Source organism: Lagopus leucura, unplaced genomic scaffold (genome assembly GCF_019238085.1).
Source record: "Lagopus leucura isolate 7727_CA_CO unplaced genomic scaffold, USGS_WTPT01 Super-Scaffold_100004, whole genome shotgun sequence".
Lineage (NCBI taxonomy): Eukaryota > Metazoa > Chordata > Aves > Galliformes > Phasianidae > Lagopus > Lagopus leucura.
In genome coordinates, this window is record NW_024962264.1 from 20,043,625 (window position 1) to 20,067,802 (window position 24,178).

The 24,178-nt window shown below is 40.6% G+C and overlaps 1 protein-coding gene across 3 annotated transcripts in view; it reads right to left on the bottom strand.

The window, feature by feature from the left end:
• TENM3 (teneurin transmembrane protein 3) overlaps window positions 1-24,178 on the bottom strand; it is a 469,784-nt gene that overhangs the window by 25,557 nt on the left and 420,049 nt on the right. For all 3 annotated transcript variants that reach the window (XM_042870719.1, XM_042870718.1, XM_042870720.1), the window contains 8 exons: window positions 23,642-23,903; window positions 17,630-17,897; window positions 17,137-17,280; window positions 13,952-14,201; window positions 13,527-13,547; window positions 8,655-8,887; window positions 8,024-8,178; window positions 6,315-7,189 (listed from right to left, as the gene is read on the bottom strand). In XM_042870719.1, the coding sequence (XP_042726653.1) occupies window positions 6,315-7,189; window positions 8,024-8,178; window positions 8,655-8,887; window positions 13,527-13,547; window positions 13,952-14,201; window positions 17,137-17,280; window positions 17,630-17,897; window positions 23,642-23,903 (2,208 nt within the window). The remainder of the gene's footprint in view (window positions 1-6,314; window positions 7,190-8,023; window positions 8,179-8,654; window positions 8,888-13,526; window positions 13,548-13,951; window positions 14,202-17,136; window positions 17,281-17,629; window positions 17,898-23,641; window positions 23,904-24,178) is intronic.

Here is a 24,178-nt window from a genome sequence, read left to right on the forward strand (position 1 = left end):
CAGAGAACCAGACAGTCCCTGAAATGTATTTTAAGAGGGAAATATGCATAATGTACACTGGATTTGGATAGGCAGTGTGGATAAAGAAACATGTGCACAAGGACTGGATATAAAAAATATCCCCCCAAAAAACTTAAGAAAGTATTAAGAATGAAGAGAATGAGCATTAAGTTGCTTGAGTAAATAAAATATTGAATGATAAGAGACACCACGCTTACTTGGTGTCTTACCTAAGACATGGTTTGCACGCAGGGGCTCACGAGAATGCTACAAAAGTCAGTGCAGGAATTTGAAAATCATGTGAACAAACTCATCTAATTTAAGAATATGGTTACTTACTTCATAGCTACTACACTGTAGACAGATGAAGCAAGAAGCTGCAACAGTAAAAGCAAAAGGTACAGAAGGCTGTTGATGGTAAAAGAGAGAATAATATCTAGAGTGCTATGAAACCAAAGACATTCAGAGAATTCTGTTTAGAGTAGATGAAAAAAAGGAAAAGATTGCAATTTTTGTGCAGAGTCCTGGTATTTGTAAGAAAACAAAACCAAATTTGAATGAAAGCCCAAAATTTGCAAGAAATAGACATTAGTCATTTTTTAGATACTCAAAGTACTGAAACACAAATGTGATAGAAAAATGAACACAAATAGAAACAAATGAACACCCACAAATTGAAAGGAAATCATACACAAATGCTAAAAATTGCAACATGAATTGCAAACATCCCAATATGTAATAAAGCAGCAACTGATCTGACACTAACTGGAAGATAATTTGTATCTGATCAAGATTAAATATTTGCTTTTCTCTAAATTAAATCTCCCAGTAGAAGTTCTTTAGATTTTTTACAGGCCAAATCTCAGTATTTCCAAATCAGACTCCACAAGAAATCCATTAAGATGAAGCAAGAGAAAAACTGCAAAATATCATCAGCTCCCTGTTGCCTGATGCAGACAGTTACAGATGATGTGTCTGGTACGTGGAGAAACTAAACAAGTCCACGCCAGAGGCAGTGTCTTAGTCTGAATCACAAAGTTTTAAGGAAACCACAGCACTGAATGCATTGTTAATAAAAGCGTAATATGTAAAGCATGATGCTCTGCAGCATACACTGGAAATAGATTTCACCTGCAATTCTCTCTGGTAAATTATTGTAAGGATAATTTCACATTCTGCACAATTTCATCACCTTTCCAAAATGGCTGGAAAGCTCATTAATTTAACTGTGGGAGCAAAGTAAACTTGTAAGAGCTCTGCTTGCTAATGTCACTCTCTTTGATTTCTGTTGCATTCCCTGGGAGACAAGAATTGAGCGAGAGAGGGTGGAGAAGAATGAGAAGACAAATGAGCTCAGGGCATGAAGCGCCCGGGGAAGGATTGGATGGACTGTCAAGAGTTACAGGAGAGGATTGAGAAGAAAAGCACCTCTGGGAAAGGGGGAGGCAGGGAAGCCAAACGCCTTAAGAGAAATAACAGGAGACGTGGGAAGGAGCAAGATACAAACTAGGGACATCTGGAAACCTAGTAGGACAGGAAGGGCTGGGGAGGCAAAAAGAGACATGGATGAAAGGGAGTGAAATTGCAGGGAAGAAGAGGAGGCGTCTTAGTGCAGATCAGATATTTACTGCCTGCTGACATTGCTCCCAAAAGGAGAGTGATGTGAATGGGGGAGAACACAGGAAGGAGATAATGATCAGCAGCTACTGGAAATAACGCACCATATAGGGAACAAAGTTATCTCAGATTAACTACAGGGGTGAGAGAAAGCCAAAGGCGATCCCATACAGTCTGCACCTTCCAGGGAAATGGAGGCACCAGGCACAAGTCAGAAAAGAATGCAAATGCCTGGAACTGCAGCATCTATTGTCTCTGGGACTGATCAGTCGGCTCACCTCAGCACAACGCAGCCTGCAGATGCCCCGTGGCTCCAGTCATCTTGATCCGTCCCAAACCATCCTTACTGGGGAGACACCTGAGGGCCAGGCACACCGCGTGGACAAACACCACAGCCTCGATAATGCAGACTTCCATCTAACATCCCTGTTCTGGAATACTTTGCCCTCTTAAGCATCACCAGCCACTCTGTTAGTAGGGGGGTTTTAAAGCATTTTCAGCTGAACTGAAAGCCTGGCTGGCCAGAGCTGGCATGGCGGGGCATTTGAGGAGACCAGGAGTGCAGGCTGTGGGTTTGCCTCCCTCTAGGGGCACCGCAGGGCCCTTTGGTTATTCACTTCTGATTACAAGTGCTTGCAATTTTCATTTAAAAGAGCATATAAAATAGAAAGATTGCCATTGTGTCAGTCCTTCCCTTAGGCAAAGTGGAGACTAAATAAAATAAAACCTAGATTATTTAGTGTCCAGATCAAGTGAAAAAAAAAATCTTTTGGATCTGATACTGGTGTGACTTTGTCTGTGGGGAGAGAAAGAAGCCCTAACAGAAAATCACGAAAAGATGTTTTAATATGTGCCAGGGAAGTGATTGCCAATTTTTGAGATGGAGTGTTTTTCTTCCAAGATTCTTTCTTTTCACTAAGAAGTTGTTCTAAAAAAACAATAAAAGAGTTGTCTTAAATCTACTCCTACATCAGTAAGAACTCGGTTGAATCCATGCTGCAATTGTACAACACATTTGCGCAAGAGAGGAGATGGCAAAACTATTACTGGATTGGCTTAAAAACAAGATTTTTTTATCATAAGAAATGCAGTATTTTTACACCACTGTAACTTCTGCCATTCAAACAGGTGCAGGACCACCAAATGGTGAAACACGGTGAGAGCTGAAAAATGCCACCTCCATTCCATGTTCTGACAGTTCAGAAGTTTTGCCTCAGAGTTGGAAGAAAGTCTAAATTCACCACGGAATATAAACTTTGTTGCCTCCTCAAAATATTTTGAGAAGCTGAGTAATAACATAGAGTGAATAAAGTATATAAAATACATAAATTACTATATAAAAAGAAAATGTCTCCAGCAATGAAACTGAAATATTTTGCTGTTACTAAAATAGAATAAGAAAGTCAGAAAGATTTCTTCTTCTAATTTCTTATTCCTAGCCAGGCATCCTAGGGAAACCTTACTGTTTTACCAGGAGTTCACTTAATTCAGCAGAGAAGTGTTCAGCTGCATACATTTTAGCCCACGCTACCTACCAACATGAATATGCAAAAGCTGGGACTGAGACACATGCACGCAAGTGCACTGTGTCACCCCAATGCAAGCCCTGATGCAATAAGCCTAGTTTCCATTTTGGCAGTGGTTGCAGAAGGCTCTGGAAGGGCTGCCAATGTCAGATTTACTATTACAAATCATCAGCACTGAAAAGCAAAGTCAAAACAACGTTTGTTGATCCTAGAATAAGAGATGTCAGAATGGGCATGCTTATATCTGCTTTTTCTTCAAAAGGGAAGTACACAGACATAAATTTAGTGTATGGGGATTTTATGTCAGAAAAAAAAAACCAAAACAACCCAAAAAGCAAAAAAGCAGCTGCGATGCCCGATGGATGTTTTCAAGAGTGCTGCTCTGGCAAGAAAAATAACTTTTTTTTCCCCACTTATTCCCTGTGGCTTTACATAATCAGCACTATTTTTTATTTTTGGTATTAACTTGTATGGAGCATCACAGAAAACATGACTGCAAGGGACCTTGAGAGGTCAGATGATACAGCCCCTACCCCAAGGCAGGATCTGTTCTTCTTAAGTTAGTCCTCAATGATGTCTAATCTGCTCTTAAGGGCAGCCTGCACAGGGTAAGGGGTCACTTCTGTCCGCCCCAGGGCTCCTCTGCCTTCACCACCAAGTTTCTCCAAGTGTCTAATCTGAATCTTCCTCGTTGCAATTAAACAGATTTTTAATTTGCCACAGATATGGGGAGGAGATTAATATCTTTACTTCTGCAAAAGCCTCATACAGCCTCAGATTTGGGTGAGAGGAACTGCTTACCTCTCGCCGTAATTATTTTGGCTTGGGTCTTCCAGTGAGACTGTGGTCTGAGATATTTAGGAAGTACGTAAGCAGCAGTTTGGAAATGATACCGATACTTTCTGAGGGGAACAGTCTGCCCTTTGGGCTCAGCATAAGCCAGCTGGACAGACCTAACGCCGACTAGGAAGTCTAAATGAAAGCAGATCAGATGTGAAAGATGGCTGCTTAGAGACTCCATAAGTAACTATGTATTTCTTGACATGCAGAACCCTAAGTTCTTCTTGTGATGAAAAATACAGACCTATAAAATATTTACTAGTGAACATAAAATCTACTCCTTTTGCAATCTTGCTGATGCCATTAAGGTACATTCCAGGGGCCATCAGCAGTACACTACCGTAGGCACACAAAAAGCACACACTCATGGTGAGAAATTATTGCCCTGATTAGAACTCTGGCTCCTCAATTATCCAGTATGCACACCAGCATGATCTGAAGTGCCTGCTGTACCCAACAGATGCCTTAATTTCAGTAAGAGACTTCACTGTCCCCAAACCTCCTGCCTTTCCAAACTCGCATACTGGAAACAGGTGGTTTCTGTGTATCACAGTGAAACACTTGGTGTACTCTGTGCAAATGGAGGAGTATTCACAGCCCATCCAAAGCTGTGCTTTGGTCTCTGAGCGTGTAGGGCACAGGTAACTTGCAGAACAGAACATGTGCCCTCCCCACTGAATGGCCTTTCATTCCTGTGTATCCTCGCTGTGCTTCTGTGTCCTCCTGCCAGGACCTAAAAAAATGTGCAGTCATGCACAAATGCACCATTAAATATTACAGGCATGAACTAATGCTTTGGTAACGTGCCCACTCCCCAAGCCCTGCCAGTTTACAGATTACTGTAAGAATACCTTAAAACTGGCAGTGATGCCATTCCACCTGCTGTCTCTGGTAGGCATCAGCATTTCTATCCGTGTCTCCGCTTCAGGACACAATATGCAGTGAAGCAACACCTGCTGCTCTCGTGTCTCTGATGGGCACATGTAAAGGTTGGAGAGTAGATACAAGTGCTCAGAGCCTTCCCGCACACTGCCTCAGCCAAATGTACACTGACAGAAATGTGAAGTTATCTCAGAACACAGATGTTTGGCTTTGCTGCCACTGCCTGACACCAGCACTTTATTTTCTTTATCATGTGTGTTGAATTGAAAGCTTTTTTTTTGTCCCTGACCTTGGCAGCAGTTGCTACTGCATTTCATCTAAAAGATAGAAGAAAAGAAGGGAGAAAAAAAGAAAAAAAAAGGATTTTCATGATGCCCTTTGTAATCCCAAGTACTTCAATGGAGGGCCCTTGAACACTTTTACTTATCATACTAACTCTGCATCTTCATAGGCACATCTTTATCCAACCTTAGCATCTGTCTTTCAGGTGATTTAAGTATACATGTATTTTCCAATTGACAGATGACTGAAAAAGGTCTGTTAATTTTATATCTGTCTTTTCTGAAATAAATTGCATTTTAAGCTGTATTTTTGTTTTGTTGGGTGTATTAGTTGGTAGTCCAATTCATTTGAGGATGAAGCTGCCTACAATGCCAATATCTAGTTGTCAGGTTCTACCACTTTATCCATTGTCACAACCTTCCTCTTTCGATACATCTGAGGATTCTGTAAAACTTTTTGCTAATCTGGCTGTTGCAAACAGGTGTTGGTGCCTTAATGAGTATCATGTGGGGCAAAACATTTAACATAAGAATTTTTTCAAGGCTGGAAAAATTACTAGTATCTCTCACTGTTAGCATATCATACACTGCTGGTGGTCTCTTTGTCCTCCTTTTTTCCTACAAGAATGACACTTCCCCCCAAGGCTCACATTTCTCAGATATTTGCTGCTCCATGAAACACAACCTTTCACAACTTCAAAAATAAAAGCCCACACTCAGTTTTTTTCTGGGTAAAAGACCACAAGGCGTGCTGTTGCTTTAAGAGAATTGAAGAAAAAATATTCGGCAGTGAAGCAGATTTCTTGTCAGTATTTGCTGCAGAACAGTGTCAATCTAATGAGCTAAAGGGATGGAAATTTAGTTCTTGATGCAAATCTACAGAATCATGGTTGTCTGAATTACAGCTTTGTTGACAAGAGTGAGATGTTGTCTCACAATTATTCTAATGTATAAAACTGAAATTGGAGATAACGAATTTAAAATTATGCAGACCCAATCCTTGGAGTAAGACAGATGTAGACAGGCTGGGAAACTGAACGCGTCTCCCTGTGCATTTTGTTACCAAGCATTATCGTTACAGTTACCTCACCAGTCCCCAGCAGTATTGCAGTGGTACTGTAGAGCTCAATAGAACTATAAAGCATGGGGCTTTATTTTATGTACTTACTCAAAAAAAGTGGTCCATCCCGTTTCATCGCTTTTAGTTGCCAGAAGTCCACTGTTGCCATGGTAGGTAAATAAAACAAGCTCCTGTCCTTGTGCAGTCATGCTTTTCAAACACCCATTTGTGCCTATCGTCAGCCAGATGACTTGGTTATCGGGGGAGACCACTCTCACTGGCATCCGGTTGGGATCTCGCCTGATACGCAGAGTGTTCCCATTGCTGTCTGTGACTGAGGTAATGTCATTGTCATTACTGTAGCTAAAATTGTACAGATAGTCTCCAGTGACTAAACTCACAGTGTACTGGTGAGTACCATTGACATCGAAGATATAAAGCTCTTGATCGGTTGGAGAAGCAACTTCATAAAAGTTCATTGAATTCAGTAAGGGTCTGTTCTTTGACACAGCCCGTATCCTAATGTTTCCCAGATCAGCAATGTACAGAGTGCCGTCTGGAGACACAGCTAAGGAGGAGGGGGCATTAAGTTTGGCATCCTTAGCATAGCCATCTCCACTCTGGTAACAGTCACAGTTGACATCGTTTTTGCAGTCACACTCTGAAGGTATTCCAGCAACTAATGAGATCTCTCCATCGGTTGTAACCTGCCTTATCCTGTTAATCTTTTTCTCGTCCGTTTCCGTAATGTACAGTACCCCACTGTAAGACACAGCAATGGCAGTTGCTGACTCCAGCGTGGTCTGCACCGCGTGCTTGCCCACCGTGTACTCCACTCCGGGAACCTGGCAGTGCATGGGCCTCCCTGCAGCAATGCGCACCTGCCGGTTTTCAGTGATCTGCAAAACGACGTTGTTGTCCAGAACGTAAATGGAGTTATCCATTGGGTTGATGGCTAAATCTGTCGGCCATTCCAGACGAACCTTAAAGGAGAGAAATGGTTCATTACAGTTAACCAGTGCGGATGAAATGAAACAAATTCACCTTCAGCTTAAGATAATACCGTGAAGATATTTTTCGTTTGCTGTAAGCAATGCAGATGAGAATTCTTATATAAAAATATGTGCAGCAAATGAAAGATTTTCAAGGGAGCAAAGGGAAAGATGTCAGGATACCTATTTTATTGAAAGAACAGCAGTGTTGGAACTCTAACACAGGTCAAATTTCCCCTCCAATAAATGTTACACTTTTCTGTATCAGCAGTGCATAAATAAAAATCAAGATAGATATCAAAGTCGAATCTTCATAGGCAGCACTCATTTTTTATTCTTGCATAGCAAACATAACTTACTGCCTTCCAGTCTGAAACACGGTACTGTACTCCATTTTTAAACACAGCACTAGTGACATCCCTTCTTACCTACATAAACTTGTGGAGAACAAAAAAACCCACCATACTCCACTGTATGTATTGTCTCATTCACTCCAGTGGGCTAAGGATGCTAGTAATTCAGAAAGCATCAATGTGACAATAGAGTTGTAACATATCTGCCATTCTTCAAGTATTTACTACTAGACTTAATGCTTCCTGCTGATGGTTTTGCTGTTCTAAACTAAACTGAACTTTATGGGCAGAAAAATTGAATACAGCAGCATTTATAGCTAAGAGAACACACTGCTACTCTAAGGTTTCTCTCTCCACAAATTCTGCTCTCAACTAGTTGTTATAAACTCCACCCAGTTTTATTTTAAGGTCAAAGAAAGCTGCATTTGCACCTGCAGCCCCAGTTCAGCTCTCCAAATGAGTTCCCACTTACCTGGCTGATGTGCATGCTGGTATCACAGGTCAGAGGTCGTGCTGAGGTCAGGTCATTGGAGCCAAGCAACGTGGATATTATTCCATTTTGATCCACTTTTCTGATCATGGTCCCATCAACAAAGTATATTAATCCATTCTTGTCAATTGCTATTCCTTCAGTGAAGAGAATTAAAATTAGTTTATTGTACCAGCTGTTAAAATATCAGTAACTAAGGGCATAAATGGGATGTAAAGAGTGGAAATTTAGGGCAGAAAAGATGTTCTTAGGCAACGGGTAGTAAACCAACTCATAAACTCACTCTGCATAACAAAGCAATGTTCAGTATGAAATCTGTAGTGCTGACTGCACTTGCTGTTCATTGGAGAGCATGTAAGGTAACCTGGAAAACCTGTTAAGTGGCACCACGTGCAACACTGATTTTAAAACTTCACCACTGTTTGCCAAACACATAATCTAAATGAGTATTTCAAAACATTCAGTAATCATAAAAGACAAATATTGACTATGGAATCAACCTGGCTCTCTGGCACCCCTCTTCCTAGTGGCCTTTCCCACTGGAAGAAATTATTCAAAACCACATTTTTGAATCAGCTGCTGCATTAAGCATGATCGCGCCCTTCCTGTTTACCTTTAGGGCTCATGAGAGTTGCCTCAACCGCCTTGCCCCCATCACCACACCGTGCTTCATCAAAGGGCAGGCACTGCTCCCCTGTCCCTCCGACCACCTCAGCGTTCTTCGTCAGGTCTTTGGCACCCGCGAGTGACCTGGGCCGGTAGATCCTGCGTGTGTTTGTGTCGGAAACGTACAAATCTCCTGTCACGGGGTCAGTAGCGAGGTAGTATCTGTGAGCTGGGTTGTTGCTGTAAAAAGGAATTACACATTGCACATGCTGTAATTAATTGCTTTGATGTCACCCCAGGAAGAAAAGGCCTCAGTTCATATGCAGTGTACTATAAATAGTTAAAAGCCACGCTGGATCTCTGGGCTTACTCAGCACAGGTCATGGCCCAAAGCTTTTCTTGGCTCTCCTTTCCTCCCTGTGGCGTAGGCAGTCCAGCCTACACTCCTCATCATTTTAGGACAGAATTTCAATTCTGTCTGTGATGCTCAGAGGACCGTCCTGTGCCCTTCAATTAGAGATGGCTCCCATTGCCACAACAGGCCGTGTCCAGACAGTGGAGCCTTAAAACTCCCCAGATTTCTGCATGCTTAAAACCATGAGTCAGTTTCAAACTTTGCGGCATGACCCCAACCCTAGTGTACACTTTGTGCTCTTATCAACTTATCTGTTTTATTATAATTTATATAAGGCTGCTGGGGTGCGCAGTTTATATAATTCATAAACAGATAAGGCAGAGTTCATATGATTAGTTCACAGGCGAAAGATAAGACATCCTTCATAAGTATTTGTTTAATCCACTGCCTTCAGAGACGTGATACGCATGATTTAACACATTAGGAAATGTCATCTTTTCCACCTGAACACTGAGTGCAGCTTTTCTGTTCTCCTTAACGCAGAGCTGTATTTCAAATAGCCATACATGTTGACACAAAACCACTAACTATGCCAACTCGGTCTTTATTACAGTGAAAATATATATTGCTAACCATTTTCCCAGAAACGTACATTTTGCCTCTCCACTGGTGCCACATAATTGAGAATTACTGCCTTTTCTCCCCTGCTGGTGAAAAAACCTACCCTGGAGAGCACCTTTTGGGTTGATATATTATGATGTAGAAACTTAACCCACCGCAGTTAGGATTCCTGACCTAATTTACGGCACGAAGAACTGAAATAAGGTCATGTAAACACAGGAGGTAATCTCAGATGCTCTCCTAATGGATTGAATCAGTGTCAGAACAGTCAGTTCCACTTCTGATGTTTGCAAAAGCGCCACAGAAACACATCTCCCCATCCTGGTGATATCCAAACATCTGTTCTCAGAACGCCCTGCTTCCCGTTTTGTAAATACATAACTGTGCTAATGTAACACATTTTTATGTACTGCCACTTGGAAAACGCAACGAGAGATCAACAGGAACAACTTGTGAACAAATTGTCTTTTAGCAGGGACAGATTTTTATAGCTATCCAATTACAAAAACACAGAAAAATGTGTTGCATAAATAGGATTTGCTTTGGTTTTAAGGCTTTTAACACGCTGGTTCAGAAGGAAAAAGTCAAGTGAAGCAGACTAATGAAATCAAATACGCAGTGATTAGCACCTCTTAAAAAGCCCAGCTACAGAGCTGGATGTTATACAGCATGTCTGAAAGCGATTAAGTGTGGCCTTACATCCAATTTCTGTCTGCTAGAAACCCGTTTCTGCCAACGTACCAAATAGCTTAAAGGTGTTCTCTGAACCTTCATTTATGCAGAGATCATTTATATGATCACTGTGTAGTGTACGAATTATTTATACCTCCATAGGCTGCAAATTAAATTACACTCATTTGTACGATTACTTTGGTCTTCCAGAAACTTTGCAGACATTTCAAATATAAGCAGTGCTGCAGAACACAAAGTGTGCAATTACATTTTATTTCATTGTAATTTAAAATAAAGTCCTCTCTTATACTAATAAATCTAAATTAAAGTATTTTTCTTCACCTCTGTTGGCATTGTCTGAATTGTGTTTTTCAGCTGTTGGAATAGAGTCATTAAATCGATCAATAATTTACACCTGACAATCATTTCTATCTAAAAGGAATTTTTAAAGCTGCTCTGTTTGTAAGTATGAAAACATTGCCATGTTTTAGGTAATTCCAACTGAAACAATGCGGTGATTCAGGATGCAAGATGAACTCGTGATCATGCAGGATCGACTACTAGTCATTAGTGTATATTCATATGAAAAATATACAGCTGATCTTTTAAGGATATTTTCTCAGTATATCCAAAAAAACTCCAACTAACCCCAAGTTTGGGAACTGAATAGGGTGCTATTATTGAATCAATGTAAACCCTTCAATTTGCCCTAAGTAGATGCCTTATGGTTTCCTTCTGAGACAAGACAGCAGCCTTAACCTCAAGTTTCTTTCCATGGGAAGGTTAAAAGCTGAGGAAGGAAATGACCACTAATTCCCCGGAGCAGGGCACATTCTTAGGATCTGGGTAATTGACCAGTGAAAACCACATTTCCCAACCACAAAACACATATGCACATTGCATGTGCATAAAATCGTACTACAGGGTTAACCTGGAAAGCTGCATGGAGATTACTCTATTTCACTGTAGTTTGAAATAATGTTAATGCTCTGCCTTCTACCAATAACATAAAAAAACAAGAAATAAAATGCAGTCGGTAACGTCTCGACTCACTGAGCTCTGCTTTGTCACTGCAAGGAGCTCTGACCACCAAGCAGCTACATGCCCACGTGGGGTCCAATAAATACAAATAACAACAAATTAACTAATTCTAGCTGCAATTAATAACGGTGTTAATGATTGAAAGCACACACTCACAAGTGCATGCACAGCTCACACAACCAGACTTCCCGTATTTTCCCAGTCCTGTTGTTGGCTTTCTTAACATGAAATTTATGTTACACAAGCATACTTTTAAGTGCTGTTTAGTTGGCATAATGATCTGTTTCCCATCTCCTTACCTTGCTTCTGCTGTTCTTTCAAATCCTCCAGATCACCTGCATTACTCTCCATGCAGTGCTTCATAAAAACACTCTCCCTGATCTATACCCTCCCTTTCACTGTGCGCCTTCTGAACTCAAAGCTGTTTTCAGGCCCTACTGAACTTTCTTTTGTCTCCCTAAGGACTCTCTGGGATCCTGCCACAGCCTGCAGGTGACCTTCCTGTCTTCAAAGTCCTTCTAAAAATTACCTCTTCTGTGAATGCCTATAGCATTAATCATGCAGAGGCAGCAGTGTGCATAAAGACACCAGCTCAGCTTTCAGACGGAAAAAATGTGAGGTCACTGACACATTGGAGGATAATCTGATCTGCAGTGCCTCCCTAACTTACAGCATGGGCACCGTGTGGTGGGAGAGGCATCGCAGCCCATGTGCAGCATGGTGCCCGCAGGTGAGCAGTAGCAGCTCCCAGCTAGCATTCAGAATCACTGAATCGCAGAATCATTGAGGTTGGAAGATCTTCTAAGATCTAAGATCTCCAGCCCAACTGTCTCCCTACCACCTATACTGCTCACTAACCACATCCCTCAGTGCCACATCTCCATGTTTCTTGAACACCTCCATGGATGGTGACCATTCCCTCTCATCTTATCGCTGTTACCTGGGAGCAGAGACCGATCCCCACCTTGCCAAATTCCCATTTTGTATATTAATCTGTATTCTGTACGTTTGTCAAGACAGTGTCTTATCACAGTTGCAATCACAGCCTGTGATCTAAGAAGGGATGTATTTCTTTTAAAAGTAGAATATCAAATACAAATTAAACTTAATAATGAGAACTTAAAACCACTAAAGAGAAGAAATTCCAAGTAACACCTGGCAAATAACTTCAAATCAGCCACACTATGCATTACCTCTCAGTTATAAGCACCAGTGCAAATGCCTTATTAAGTCGTGGAAATTTTTGCCTCATCTTAAACATAACCCCCTTCTTCAGGAATTACCATGCCCAGAGCAAAGTGAATTTAAAAAAAATCACCTGGGCTGAAGGATAACTGAGGTATGGCACTCTGTTTAAAAACAAGGAAGGAAAAGGGTTGGGAGCAAAAAAGGAGAGGCCCTACAGGGCTACTGAGCCTGGTACTTAGTAATTCTGTCACAAAGTCATGTAGGGCTTCACATATTCAACAAGATTTCAGCATGACTTTGGTTTTGCTCACTTTTCCATCACAGCTGCTGTGGCAAAGCACTTCTAAGCATCCACCCTCGTGTATCTGTTTGTGCCACTACTGCACCTATGCTGCAACAGAGGGACGCTGTACTACAAATCTTCCAATTCACCTTCTGTCTATGACAAATCTTATAAAGCCTGGTGTACTTTAACATCTGAACTCCTGGAATTGTCCTACTATGCAACAATTTCAACTTTCACTACTAAGAAAAGTTCAATTTTAAAGAAAAAGTCTGTTAAAATGTGAGCCCGAGAAGTCTCAGCATCAAAGGGTCAATGAAATTAACTCACTTCATATTTGTGTAATTCTAGTAGTTACATGTCTTTCTCATCAGGTTTGGGGGATCTGATTAATGAATGAGCTTTGGTAGAATCAGCAGAAGTGCCAGCAAGGAAGGGGAGTGAGAAGATAGGAGCATGAAGGAAAGAAGGGCACATACAGCACAGAGAGAAGCCTAACTGAGGACAGAGAATGATGAGAAAATAGGACCTCGTATCCGAGAGGACGATACCACCTGACGGCTGACATAACTAAAACATATGAACTCATTATTTTTGAAAAATACTCCTCCTTTCTAATAATACATCTTAGAAACGACTAGTCCATTATAAGCATTCATTTGTTAAAAAAGAAAAAGGAACAGTTAGAAAAATATAAATCTTCTTTAAGAAATGCTTACCTATGTCTAAAATCTTTATTTCTTGGTGGGAGCAAGTAAAAAAGAACAGAAAAACATGATTAGAAAAATACTCAGAAAGGATGTTAAAAGAGGAAAAGAAGGCAACATTTAATCTGTCATTAGTGAAGTGGTCCGCTCACCCCAACTATGTAGGTTAACCCTTCAGATCCACAGAATAATTACTCTGAGTAGATTAAATTCTCACTGTTTGAATGTGTAGAGTTCAGATATTTTACCATGGTATTTTTTTTTTAACTTCAGTTTTATATACAATTTCAAATGTACTGAAATCTTATTAATTGACTTCCTGTAGTTTCCACAAGCATTTGGAAACTGACTTACACAGTGCCAGAAATGTGTGACATACGTATTATTTGCAGCAGTAACTCACAATTCTAGAGGTCCACGGTGTGAGAAAAACTTACCTTAGTTCGAGAACACTAGTTACATTTCCAGATGGAAATATCCGTCGAACATAGTTGAAATCCCCCACGTAAAGACTGCCATCAATCCCACAAGCTAAGGCAACCGGAGCCAGTAATTTATTACCATCAGCTTGACCATTACAGCTCGGGCAGGAGATGCTGCGTCTTCTTCCATTGCCCATAATGCTGCTGACAATGGGGGGTTGCTGAGATATAAACTGATTTTCACCATTTCCTTTGTAGAGGATTCCTGGCAGATAATGCAAAAAACAGAAAATCAAAAGTGGTTTATTAAAATTTTGGATGTATATATATGAAATGACACACAGACATTCCCAATACTTCCTTTTCTTGGTTTAAAGGACTTCTGAAGGACCATGGTTTTTCTCACTGCAAGAGAACTTTTAATTAAACCATTTATAGTCGTAATTAAGTCACAAATACACTAAAACACACAGAAAGCATTAAATTATCCTATCTGTTGAAAGTAGAAAAAACTATTTTAAATGTTTCCATTTTGGAATTCTCTGGAAACGACTGAAATTTCACCCAACTGTGTATTACAAAAAGGAAAAAAAAGTATTTGCTACTATAGCTAACTATAAATGTGATGTCATATGTCATCAAAACTGGATTACTGCTGCAAACTATAAGTATTAACTAAAAAGGTACTTCAAAAAAGTTGAATCTTACACTATAGAAAGCTCCTTACTCAGCTCACCATGAAAATGTACCCCTGGCAACAATGTCTGCCTCAGTACAATGTCTGCAGCTACAGGCAGTTATTAAAAATGTCAAAAAACAACAATAAAAAAATCATGTGCCAGGCCAACCTGCTTCTTAAACTTAATTCTGCTTTGAGGCAAGAAAGGAACAGTAATTTTGTAAAGACAAAGTGATGTTTCAGCAGAACTTTTCTTCCTTATGCTTCCACAGGAAATTGAAGAGAAAAATGCACGTTATGGTAAGTCTTCAGTTTTGGAAAAAAAAAACAACCAAACATCTAATTTTATAGCATATTAAAATGTTGCTAGCACCCTCAGTATTGAAGATGTCAATGAATCCATCACGGTGCAGCCTGCCGACAGCCGTCTATCATGGTGGTGCTTGTAAGTCACAATGTGCCTGTCCGTGGTACGATCCATGAAAGCCACGCGTACTTCACAGCAATGCACATTGTACTGATTGTCTGTACAGTTCCAAAGGCAGTCTGGGGAACGCACCTCTTTTTGGAATGCATTGAGGAAATTGAAGATGGATTCCTCTTTCCGTCCCCACCCCAAAACTGAACTCTTTGTACTGACAGATAGGCGGAAAAAATACTTTGCCTCTTTAAATGCTTTAGGTGGCTTCACTACTTGATAATGTTATAAAATTTGGTAGATTATACACGTAAGAGCAATAAAATTGGGAAGAATGAAAGTGGTTTATGGAAACTTAATGACAAGTAATCTAAATAAGTAATCTAACTCAAAGGAGGAGAATGTATTTTTCATGAATAGTCAAAGCCAGAATGCATTAGTAGTATACGAAATCCGTTCTCTCATGATTACATCATTTATGACAATCATGGAACCATAATTTTGCCTGAAATAGCTGAGTTCTATAATTTTCATCAGAGAAATTCTACAAGTCAGCACAGTGCACTATTGCACCTGATTTATTCTGTCATTACCTTGAAAAATGGGTCCTTCACATTTCTCCTCTATTATCACAGTCTAAGAGATGCACATTAGACTATTTACTGCAAGAGCTGGGGATGTCCGTGCAAACAGTGTCTGCACTCCCTTCTGAATAAATTTCTCCAGCTCACCTGCCTTGTCACTGCATCTCTTCTCTTCGTTTATTCAATTAAACACACCTCACTTTGAAAAGTCATTACTTGTCATACATACTTTTGAACAGAATTTAAAGCTGCCATTGATTCGACTTGTCAACAGAATCAGCCATATGTATGTATTTATAGTTGTAGCTCCTTTCATTTTCAGGTGAATTACCTTTCAGGAATTTGCACTCTTCCTCACCTCGTTTTTAAATTAGGTACAGTGACACTACAATGTCACCCTTCCCTGTACTTGGTTACCTTGCTTGCCTTATGAGCCAGAAGCAATGCTTTAGGTGATACTTAATGCATCTCACAAAAAAATAGGAGGCACTGCAGGAAACTTCTGAGGGACAACAGGTACCACAGAAGTGATTCTTTCCTTGCTGAAAGAATTCTGGGCTCCTCCCTGCCAAAAAAAAAGTACAGTGCAACCAACTCCCACCTTGAGCCATGCAACTTTGCCTTCTTCATCTCTCTTTCAGCCAAATTGTTCCCAATTCCCTCATGTGCAACGTTCAGTTGAGGTTTACTCAGTGTGGCAGCCACCAGAGAGCTGCACATGGGACCAACTGACCTTGATGCCGTGGCACGGTCCTTAGAAACCTGTCCTGTTGAGAGGAAGGAGAACTCGCTTGCTAGCAACCAGGCTCTGCTCAGACAGTGAGGGGCACGCAGACTCTCACTGCTTGTAGGAAGTTTCATTTGTCACCTGCTGAGCTCTAGGCTGACCACAGCACTCCAGAGAGGATGTACCTCATGGAAGAGTTTACATGGGACGACAGTGGAAACGACTGCTCATCCTCCAGAACAGAGAGTACTGTCTGCTAACAGCTCCCATCAGCAGCCATGCTGTGGCTGGGGATGTCATGAGCAGTAGGGAAAAATCTCTGGTATAAATGGGGGACTTTGCTCTGGGAGTGAAGCGCCCTCAGTTTAGCAGGATGCCCGCTACCACCACCTTATTTTCACACACTGTGAGAAATGAAAGTAGAAATGTTGTTCAAGATACTGCTACCATACAGTGGATGAATGCCAACAATGCTGAAAACCTACAAACGCTTGAGAAACAGCATTTCCTTAGCATCACTAAATTTTTAATAACAATCTCAACAACTTTTTTTTTTGGTGAACATATCCAATGCAGAATTACACTGTTGCTGTTAGATGCTATTATTAATGCATAAGTATTTGCAGAAGTAATAAACATGACATGCACTGTAAAACTCACAGTGTTTATCAGATGCAAAACATCTCATAATTTCCCTTCTTTTTCTTCTTTTTTTTAAATGAAAGGAACAAGATGCCTAGCGTGCAGAGCAGGTAAACACTGAAATTGGCATGAAGAAACTTAACTCCTTACCATTCTGAACATCCAATACGTGATGCTTATCCAGCGTCCAGCCACCCATGTTAGAGGCATCTAGTTCGTAGCCCTGCAAAATGGCAGTCCTCTTTTCCCAGAGTGTCAGATCCAAGCAAGACTCATATTCATAGCCCACAGACACTGAAAAAAACAGTATGTTTCCTCATTGAATACAGAAACTTGCTCAGGTGACCACTTTAGGGAACGGAACTCCCTGAACTATGTACGTTCTGCTGCTCACCCAAGAATCCCTATGGCTTTGTTAGAAACATAGTGAAAATACTGAATGGGATTCCAAAATACTTCAAAAACCTAATCTTGGCTTAAAAAAGTAATTTTAGTTATTAAAGGAAGTAGATGAGAACAGGTATAGAAGAAATCCATTTTGTGCTATTGTGTATGGGGAAAGTATGCCTCTCTATCTTCAGTAACACAGAAAAAAATGAAAAACAAACAAACAAACAACTCTCCCTACTTTCAGCACACATACCGACAGCTTCGGATAATCCATAGACTCTCTGGTTGTACGCGTCAGTTTTATCCCAAATAAAAGTGTAAGCCAGATTTGGAGATGCAGGGAACCATTTCTGGAAAAGTCTTCCCACCACAGCCACCATAAGATGAACCTTCATCAAGTTAAACGGGATCACAGATTGGGTCATAGTGATCTTCAGAACAGATTTATATCCTGCAGCCCTGGAGCTTAAGTATGATAACTTCAAATCGGTTCCTGGTATTGTAGTTTCTTCATGAAGTACCTGTGTGTTGGTAAGAAAAAAAGGCACTATTTGAATGATTTGGAAATTAAATTGCACAATGCAGATATTATAAAAAGATGCCTGACATGATGCTACATGACAGTCCATTATGAATTATCATCTAAATCTGGCCTTCAGTTAAAGGTATTAAATAAAAACCAATAATGAGTGGTATTCCACCTTTTCTTTCCTTCTGAAAAGTACAGCTCAACCTCTGTCGTACTGCAGCTGTTTAGCTGATACCTTCTGTTGAAGGATTTCAGAGATGCCTTCTTTATTTTAAGGAAGGAGATCTGAAGAAGAAGAAACATTCCCAAATGCTTTTTCCAAAAGAGGCAGAAAAGCACCTTTTACCTGACTGCTATCGCTCATCTCCTAATAAAGGCAGAGGAACCTCGAAACAGTGCAGGGCTTCAGATTTGGGTTAGGGTGTCTAGTTGCTCCTGTAGTTCATGTGTAACACAGGAAGGGCTTTTCGGTGGTTTATTATTTGCATTATCTGTGGACTGTAAATACTTTAAACCTGAGCATTCTTCCATTTATTTCAGAGAGATAAGTAGGATGCCTCAGGGAAAGCTTTTCCATATTTCCTGATCAATATTCACTACTCAGACATCAGCTCACCACTTTCTCATTTCAGAGAGGTGCAATGATTCAATTTTATTTTTAAAAGGTTCCTACCCCACCTCCACCTCCTCTCTTCCTCTGAGCTGAGGAGCTTCAGTGGGTGATGAATGGATGTGGGGGGTTTCTGTGTAACGTGGATAAGGACAGCCAATATTGTCCTATCCCTCCGTCAGGACAGAAAACTCTATTAGGGAATCATGTCCCTAAGCAATGAGAGTGAGTACTTCAACTGAACAGCCAGCGAGTGGCTTTGCTTATTGAAAATAAAGATAAAGAAGCATCTAGACATGGTTATAAACATAACTGGAGGCAAAGGATGTGGAATCACAAGCCCAGAGCCTTGGTGGTGCACTTTCTGGGCAAGTTCTGTTTTACCTTCCTGTCTCCTAGTCCTGAAGTCTGAAGACAAAACACAAACCAGTACCAGCAGAAAGCAGCCTTCAGGAGAGCACACATATCCCTGACATAAAGCTCGAGACTTCTGTGGGATCAAAAGCTGTAGTGCTACATTAGCTCAGGATTTCACCATAGCTCTCTATGCTAGAGAGCCCGTAGGCACTGCTTTTAAACAACTGACTGTGCTGAACAGAGTGAAAAAATGTGGCTTTATGTTCTCTGGGAGGGCACCAGATGCTCCACCACTAACTATGTTAGCACTGCTACTGGTATGTAAAGATTTATATGCTATTAATTGTATCTGCCTCCTTCACAGCAGTAACAACAACAGCAACAGATCAGAAATAGTATTTTGGCTCATTGTCTGAAATGAACACTTAAATCTGATATATGTAGGCATATGGCTCTTCATCTCCAGTAAGGCTATAACAGAGCAGTGGGAAATAAAGGAGGCATTGGAAGAGACTAGACAAATTAAATTCAGAGTAATTGTTAGTCTTTGAATGTCTCAGTTTTCCCCACCAACAGCCTGGCATTGCTGAGAGAAATGACAAGCAATACCATCACCTGGAAGGAGGTGACAGCATAATTTCCTTCTGTAAATCTAGTCTGCTCTCCCTCAGTCCAATATACACACAGTGTCTAAGGCAGAGCAGAAGCAAATCTTTTCTGCACAAAGAAAAACTCTAGAGAAAAGCAACCGTGAACATATCCCCTTTCTAAGACTTTGAAGAAACAACACAAAACACCAGTGAACTTGAGACAGATTCTTCCTCAGGACATCAGCAGGACTCTCATCTACCGCACATTAAAACCGATCTAACAGATGGAGTTCTCTGTAAGCAAGAGGAGAAAAAGAAATAATACACTTGTAATAGGGCACAATTTCATGGACTTCGCTGGTCTCCTGTTAAGACCACTGTTTCTTTTACAGCCTCGACTGTGGCAGAGCAGCGTTAAAACACTTAGGTGGTCTTCCGATACTCTTGCCTGAGATAACAGGCAATAAAGAGGACACCTTGAAGTTTCAATTTCCAAGAAATTCCACTGTGTGTGTGGATTACTATCAAATTAGAAAGTAGGACACACGCGGTTCTCAGCGAGGTTTAAAACAAAAAAAAAAAAAACCCAAAGAAAGAACCCCTATTATTAGTTTCTGCAGAAGCCTCAAACATCTGCTGGAAATCTGACTTATAACTTCCTTCTTTCCATAAAATATTCCCTGTAGTAACTTATTTTCTTGCGAACTTTAGAAATCCAGAGGTAAGGTTATGCATCTCAATCTCTCTCTCAGAATCAAGCATTACAAAGAGAATTAAACAGTTTAATGTTCATCTGAAACGTTAAATCATCAGGCACAGCAGAGAGCATCCTATGGGAGCCATGACAACACATCAATTGTAAAGCAATCAGGAAAGTCACCGGGTATAAAAGTCACATCAGGAATCGCCAGCACAACCAATCTGTCTGTACTTTGTGTTCTCCCGGCAGAGTATCACACTATCTCCAGAAAGGCTGATACCCCACGGGGGCTGAGTTATAGCCCTCCCGCCACATTCTAACGGCTGGCATTTTATTTATTGACAATCAAGCTTCTTGGGAGGACAGCTGTGAAACACTTAAGCTACAGGACTGAGATGAGAGTTGCCTCAATTTTCTCAAAGACAGAGCTTGCTGGCCCCAAAGTTCAAGTGGGTGACTGAGGCACAAAAATGGTACAGGGCTTCTCACCTCCTGCAGCCACAAGGACTCACTCTGCCAGGCTCTGCAATGCTTTCCTGCTCCACTACATGACGCGATTCAGGAGACATGCTCTCGTACTATTAAGAATGTCTAACGAAGAATGTACATTAAATTAGGGGGAAATGCCTGCTGCAGGCCATCTATTTTTGTCAAAATGAGTGATTTCAACAGTGATTTGAGAACAAATTTCACAAAAGAGCACAAACTTAAGTCCTTATATCAGAGCAAGGTGCTTTGCTCTGTTTTGTTGAACAGCTGTACTGAAATGAATCATCATCATGGTTTGAAAGGGGTAAAGATGGCACATTTAGACATAGGGAGGAACTGACAATTACTGCTATTACACAAGGCTCAAGACCAAAGGAACTGTAGAACTACAATTCCTTAAGTAGAAGCCTTAAATTGTGTCAGTGAAAGCATAAACCAAGAGGCACACCAGAATACGAAGGACAAAATCAGAAAATTTGCTAGAAAACAAGGACACATAAATGTTTGAAGGGAAGCTTGTCAGTCTTCATTCACCTCCACACCTGGGGCAATGGAATGGTTAGGGTTAGCTGCCCAGCTCCTGTTGAAGGCACCTTAGAACATTACACACCTTAGTGTATACTGAAAGTGTAGGAGAAAGAAAGCCACAAAAACTCTTTCAGAATTGTTTGTTCTAACTCATGTCTGGGTTTCTGCCAGGTCACACTGCAATATGTTTATTATATTAGGAAAATACAGCAACAACATTATGTTATATCCACAAGCAGCTCCACCTTAGCCTGACCTCCTGCCTGCACATAGCTTAACACCGGTTAATCCCAGCTAGTTATGTCTGGGCTGTGCGTGCTAGCTGGTGATTAAGAGTAGATAAAAACTCATGCTTAAGTAGTTCAAATTTCATTCACACGTATTTATTATCATCCCTCTTGAATAATGGTCTGCTGGGCCTGTGATCACCCCTCCACCTGCTTTATTCTTTCTTTCCCCTTGCTTGCCCTCTTATTCCATTTTCCTTTCTTTGCACTGCTACTTCAGTACAGACTTTAATTCCCCCTCAGATCATTTTGGGATTCATAAGCCACTAAGTACGCTCTTTTGGAAACATTATCTCCTAGGGATGATGAAGCACTTCGAGGGATGATGATGATTACAGCAGCACATCATTTTCTCCTGTACGTGACAGTGAATGCTGTCACACTGCATCAACAGGGTGACTGATGTCAACTACAAGAACATGGGGAATGCTTTGTTTCTCTGTGCTTTCATCCAGACTCCTGTGCTTTAAGCTAGCATCACCCTCTTTAAAATGAAAAGATTTATAGCAGTTCCTCCAGAGCTGAGCAGACAGGTTTGGATGGAATCTGAAGCTGCTTGCCTTTTACCAGATTGGTGAATTTTTTGAGAGACAGACTGTTGTGCAAGATGCATTTCAGAGATGAATCTGACCATACAGGGCTACGTTGCAGGCATGGCCATGCAGCTCCCACCTGCTGAAGCAAGGGATCACCCTGCACGACGGGCAGAGTACAATGAAGAAAATACTCCTTGATGTTTTTACAGAGCACAAAATTTTTTTTGGCATCCATGATGACCAGTACTTTTTTCTCCTCGTCAGAAATTAGCATTAGCACTTAGCACCAAAGATCCAGTGAAAACATAGCCCTCTTTTGTAAGGAAATCAGCCTGGGCTACCGGTCCTGTCTGTCAGACTTCCCATCCTTTGAACCTGGCAGCCAATCTCAATCACATGTGAAATAAGTGAATTTGCTAAACTGCTAACTGCTCCTTTTGAGTTTATTTAAGATAAAAAAAAAATAAGGATTTGGGCAGGGATGTAGTATCCAAAGTGATACTCCCATGAGACAAAGGCTCAATGCAGTCAGCAGGGGAAGGACTGGATGTGGCAGACAACAGCAGCAGGTGGGAATCAGTTGGAATCCAGAGTTTGTTAGTCCAACTGCTCACAAAAAGACATTTAATCTAAGCATTACAAGTACTCCAAGAAAACAGGTTCATATTTTTCTACTATTACTTTTTCTTGATTTATACACCATCTAAGCCTTTTACTTCAGGAACCGAATCTATTGTCTGTTGACAAAACAGGTAAGTAAGAGCTGCTTTTCAGTGGACTGTGTTTTACAAATCCTTACTTTCAACTGATGTGCAGCCACCAAAGAAGCAGAAAGATAGGATAAAAGCAACGACTTTCTAGTGTGGCCTAGGTTGGAAGAGCATTTAGTTGTAATTTTCCCACATCTTTACCCTAAATTTGCTCTTTTCCATGATTTTTTAAAATGATTTTGCTCTTTCCTTGGAAGCTTTAAATGAAAACATTTCAATATATTTTCTATGTTTCCCTTGAAGATGCAAGTACTTTTCTTAGTGAATGGGAAAAAGTGTGTCCTATGCAATTATGGCATTGTGAGGGTGGGAGAAAGAGGGAGAGAGAGGGAGAGAAAGAGATATAGAGCTTTTATCAGAAATCAATGAGATAAATACTCCTTTCCTGAAATGCATCTCTGCTTTAAGATTGCAAGAAGACTACATTAGTGACCAGGTATCTGAAATGGAGGAATCTAACACAGCCTATGTTAGAGGAAATAAAAAAAACAGGTTTCAATCACAGCTCCTTCAGTTGAGAGCATTTGAGCATTAAAACTTCTGAGGACATACATCAGCACCCATGCTCATGTCCTTGTAAGCCTGCCCTTCCTGTTACAAACACAGAATTATTTTAGTATATAAACATAGAAGAATCATGCTCTTTATTAAAACTAAGTGGATAAAGTGAAATGCATGGGTCTTTGTGATACAGTGGAAAAACAACCTTCATTTTGTTTCTGTGGTGCGTATATAACACGATTACAGTAAAAATATTATGATGTTGCAATTTCTTAGTGATTTTTTTTAAGAAGAATTTGTACTCTCTTCATTATAGTTGTTTAATTCTAGCCAGAGATAAGTTGCTATTTGTTTGTAGAACAGTTTACCTGTGTCTCTGGGATGATAGGACTATCTTCAGGAGAAATTCTAAAGAAGGTAGATAAAGGTGATGACACGATGATGGGGTTTGGCCTTACAAATCCACTCAGATCACAGCTAGGAATGTCGTTCTCTTCCTTTTTCATGACCAGGGTGTCCATTACATAAAAGACATTCCAGGGAATCCATACAGTGTGATACTGGGTCAGGAATGGTGACCTCTCGAACACCAGTGTCAGAGAGGCACCACCATTTGCTACCAAGTCAAACCTAGAAAAAAATAGGGGCAGCTATTAATCAAATTCCCAAAGCCATCCACAGCATTCATTTTACTGAGCCTTCATCCTATTGTACTGCTCTGAAGATAGAATAGCTCTACTAGTAGCAATAGAGAAATCAATTACATTACATTACGTAATACTGCACTACGTATGGAGAATTTGGGATCCAGTTTTTAAATTAAACAAGTCTTTCTACTTCTAAAGTATATAGTGGGCATATTTAACGTTACTTGAAGAATGCACAAAGTTCAGTGTTGCTCAATT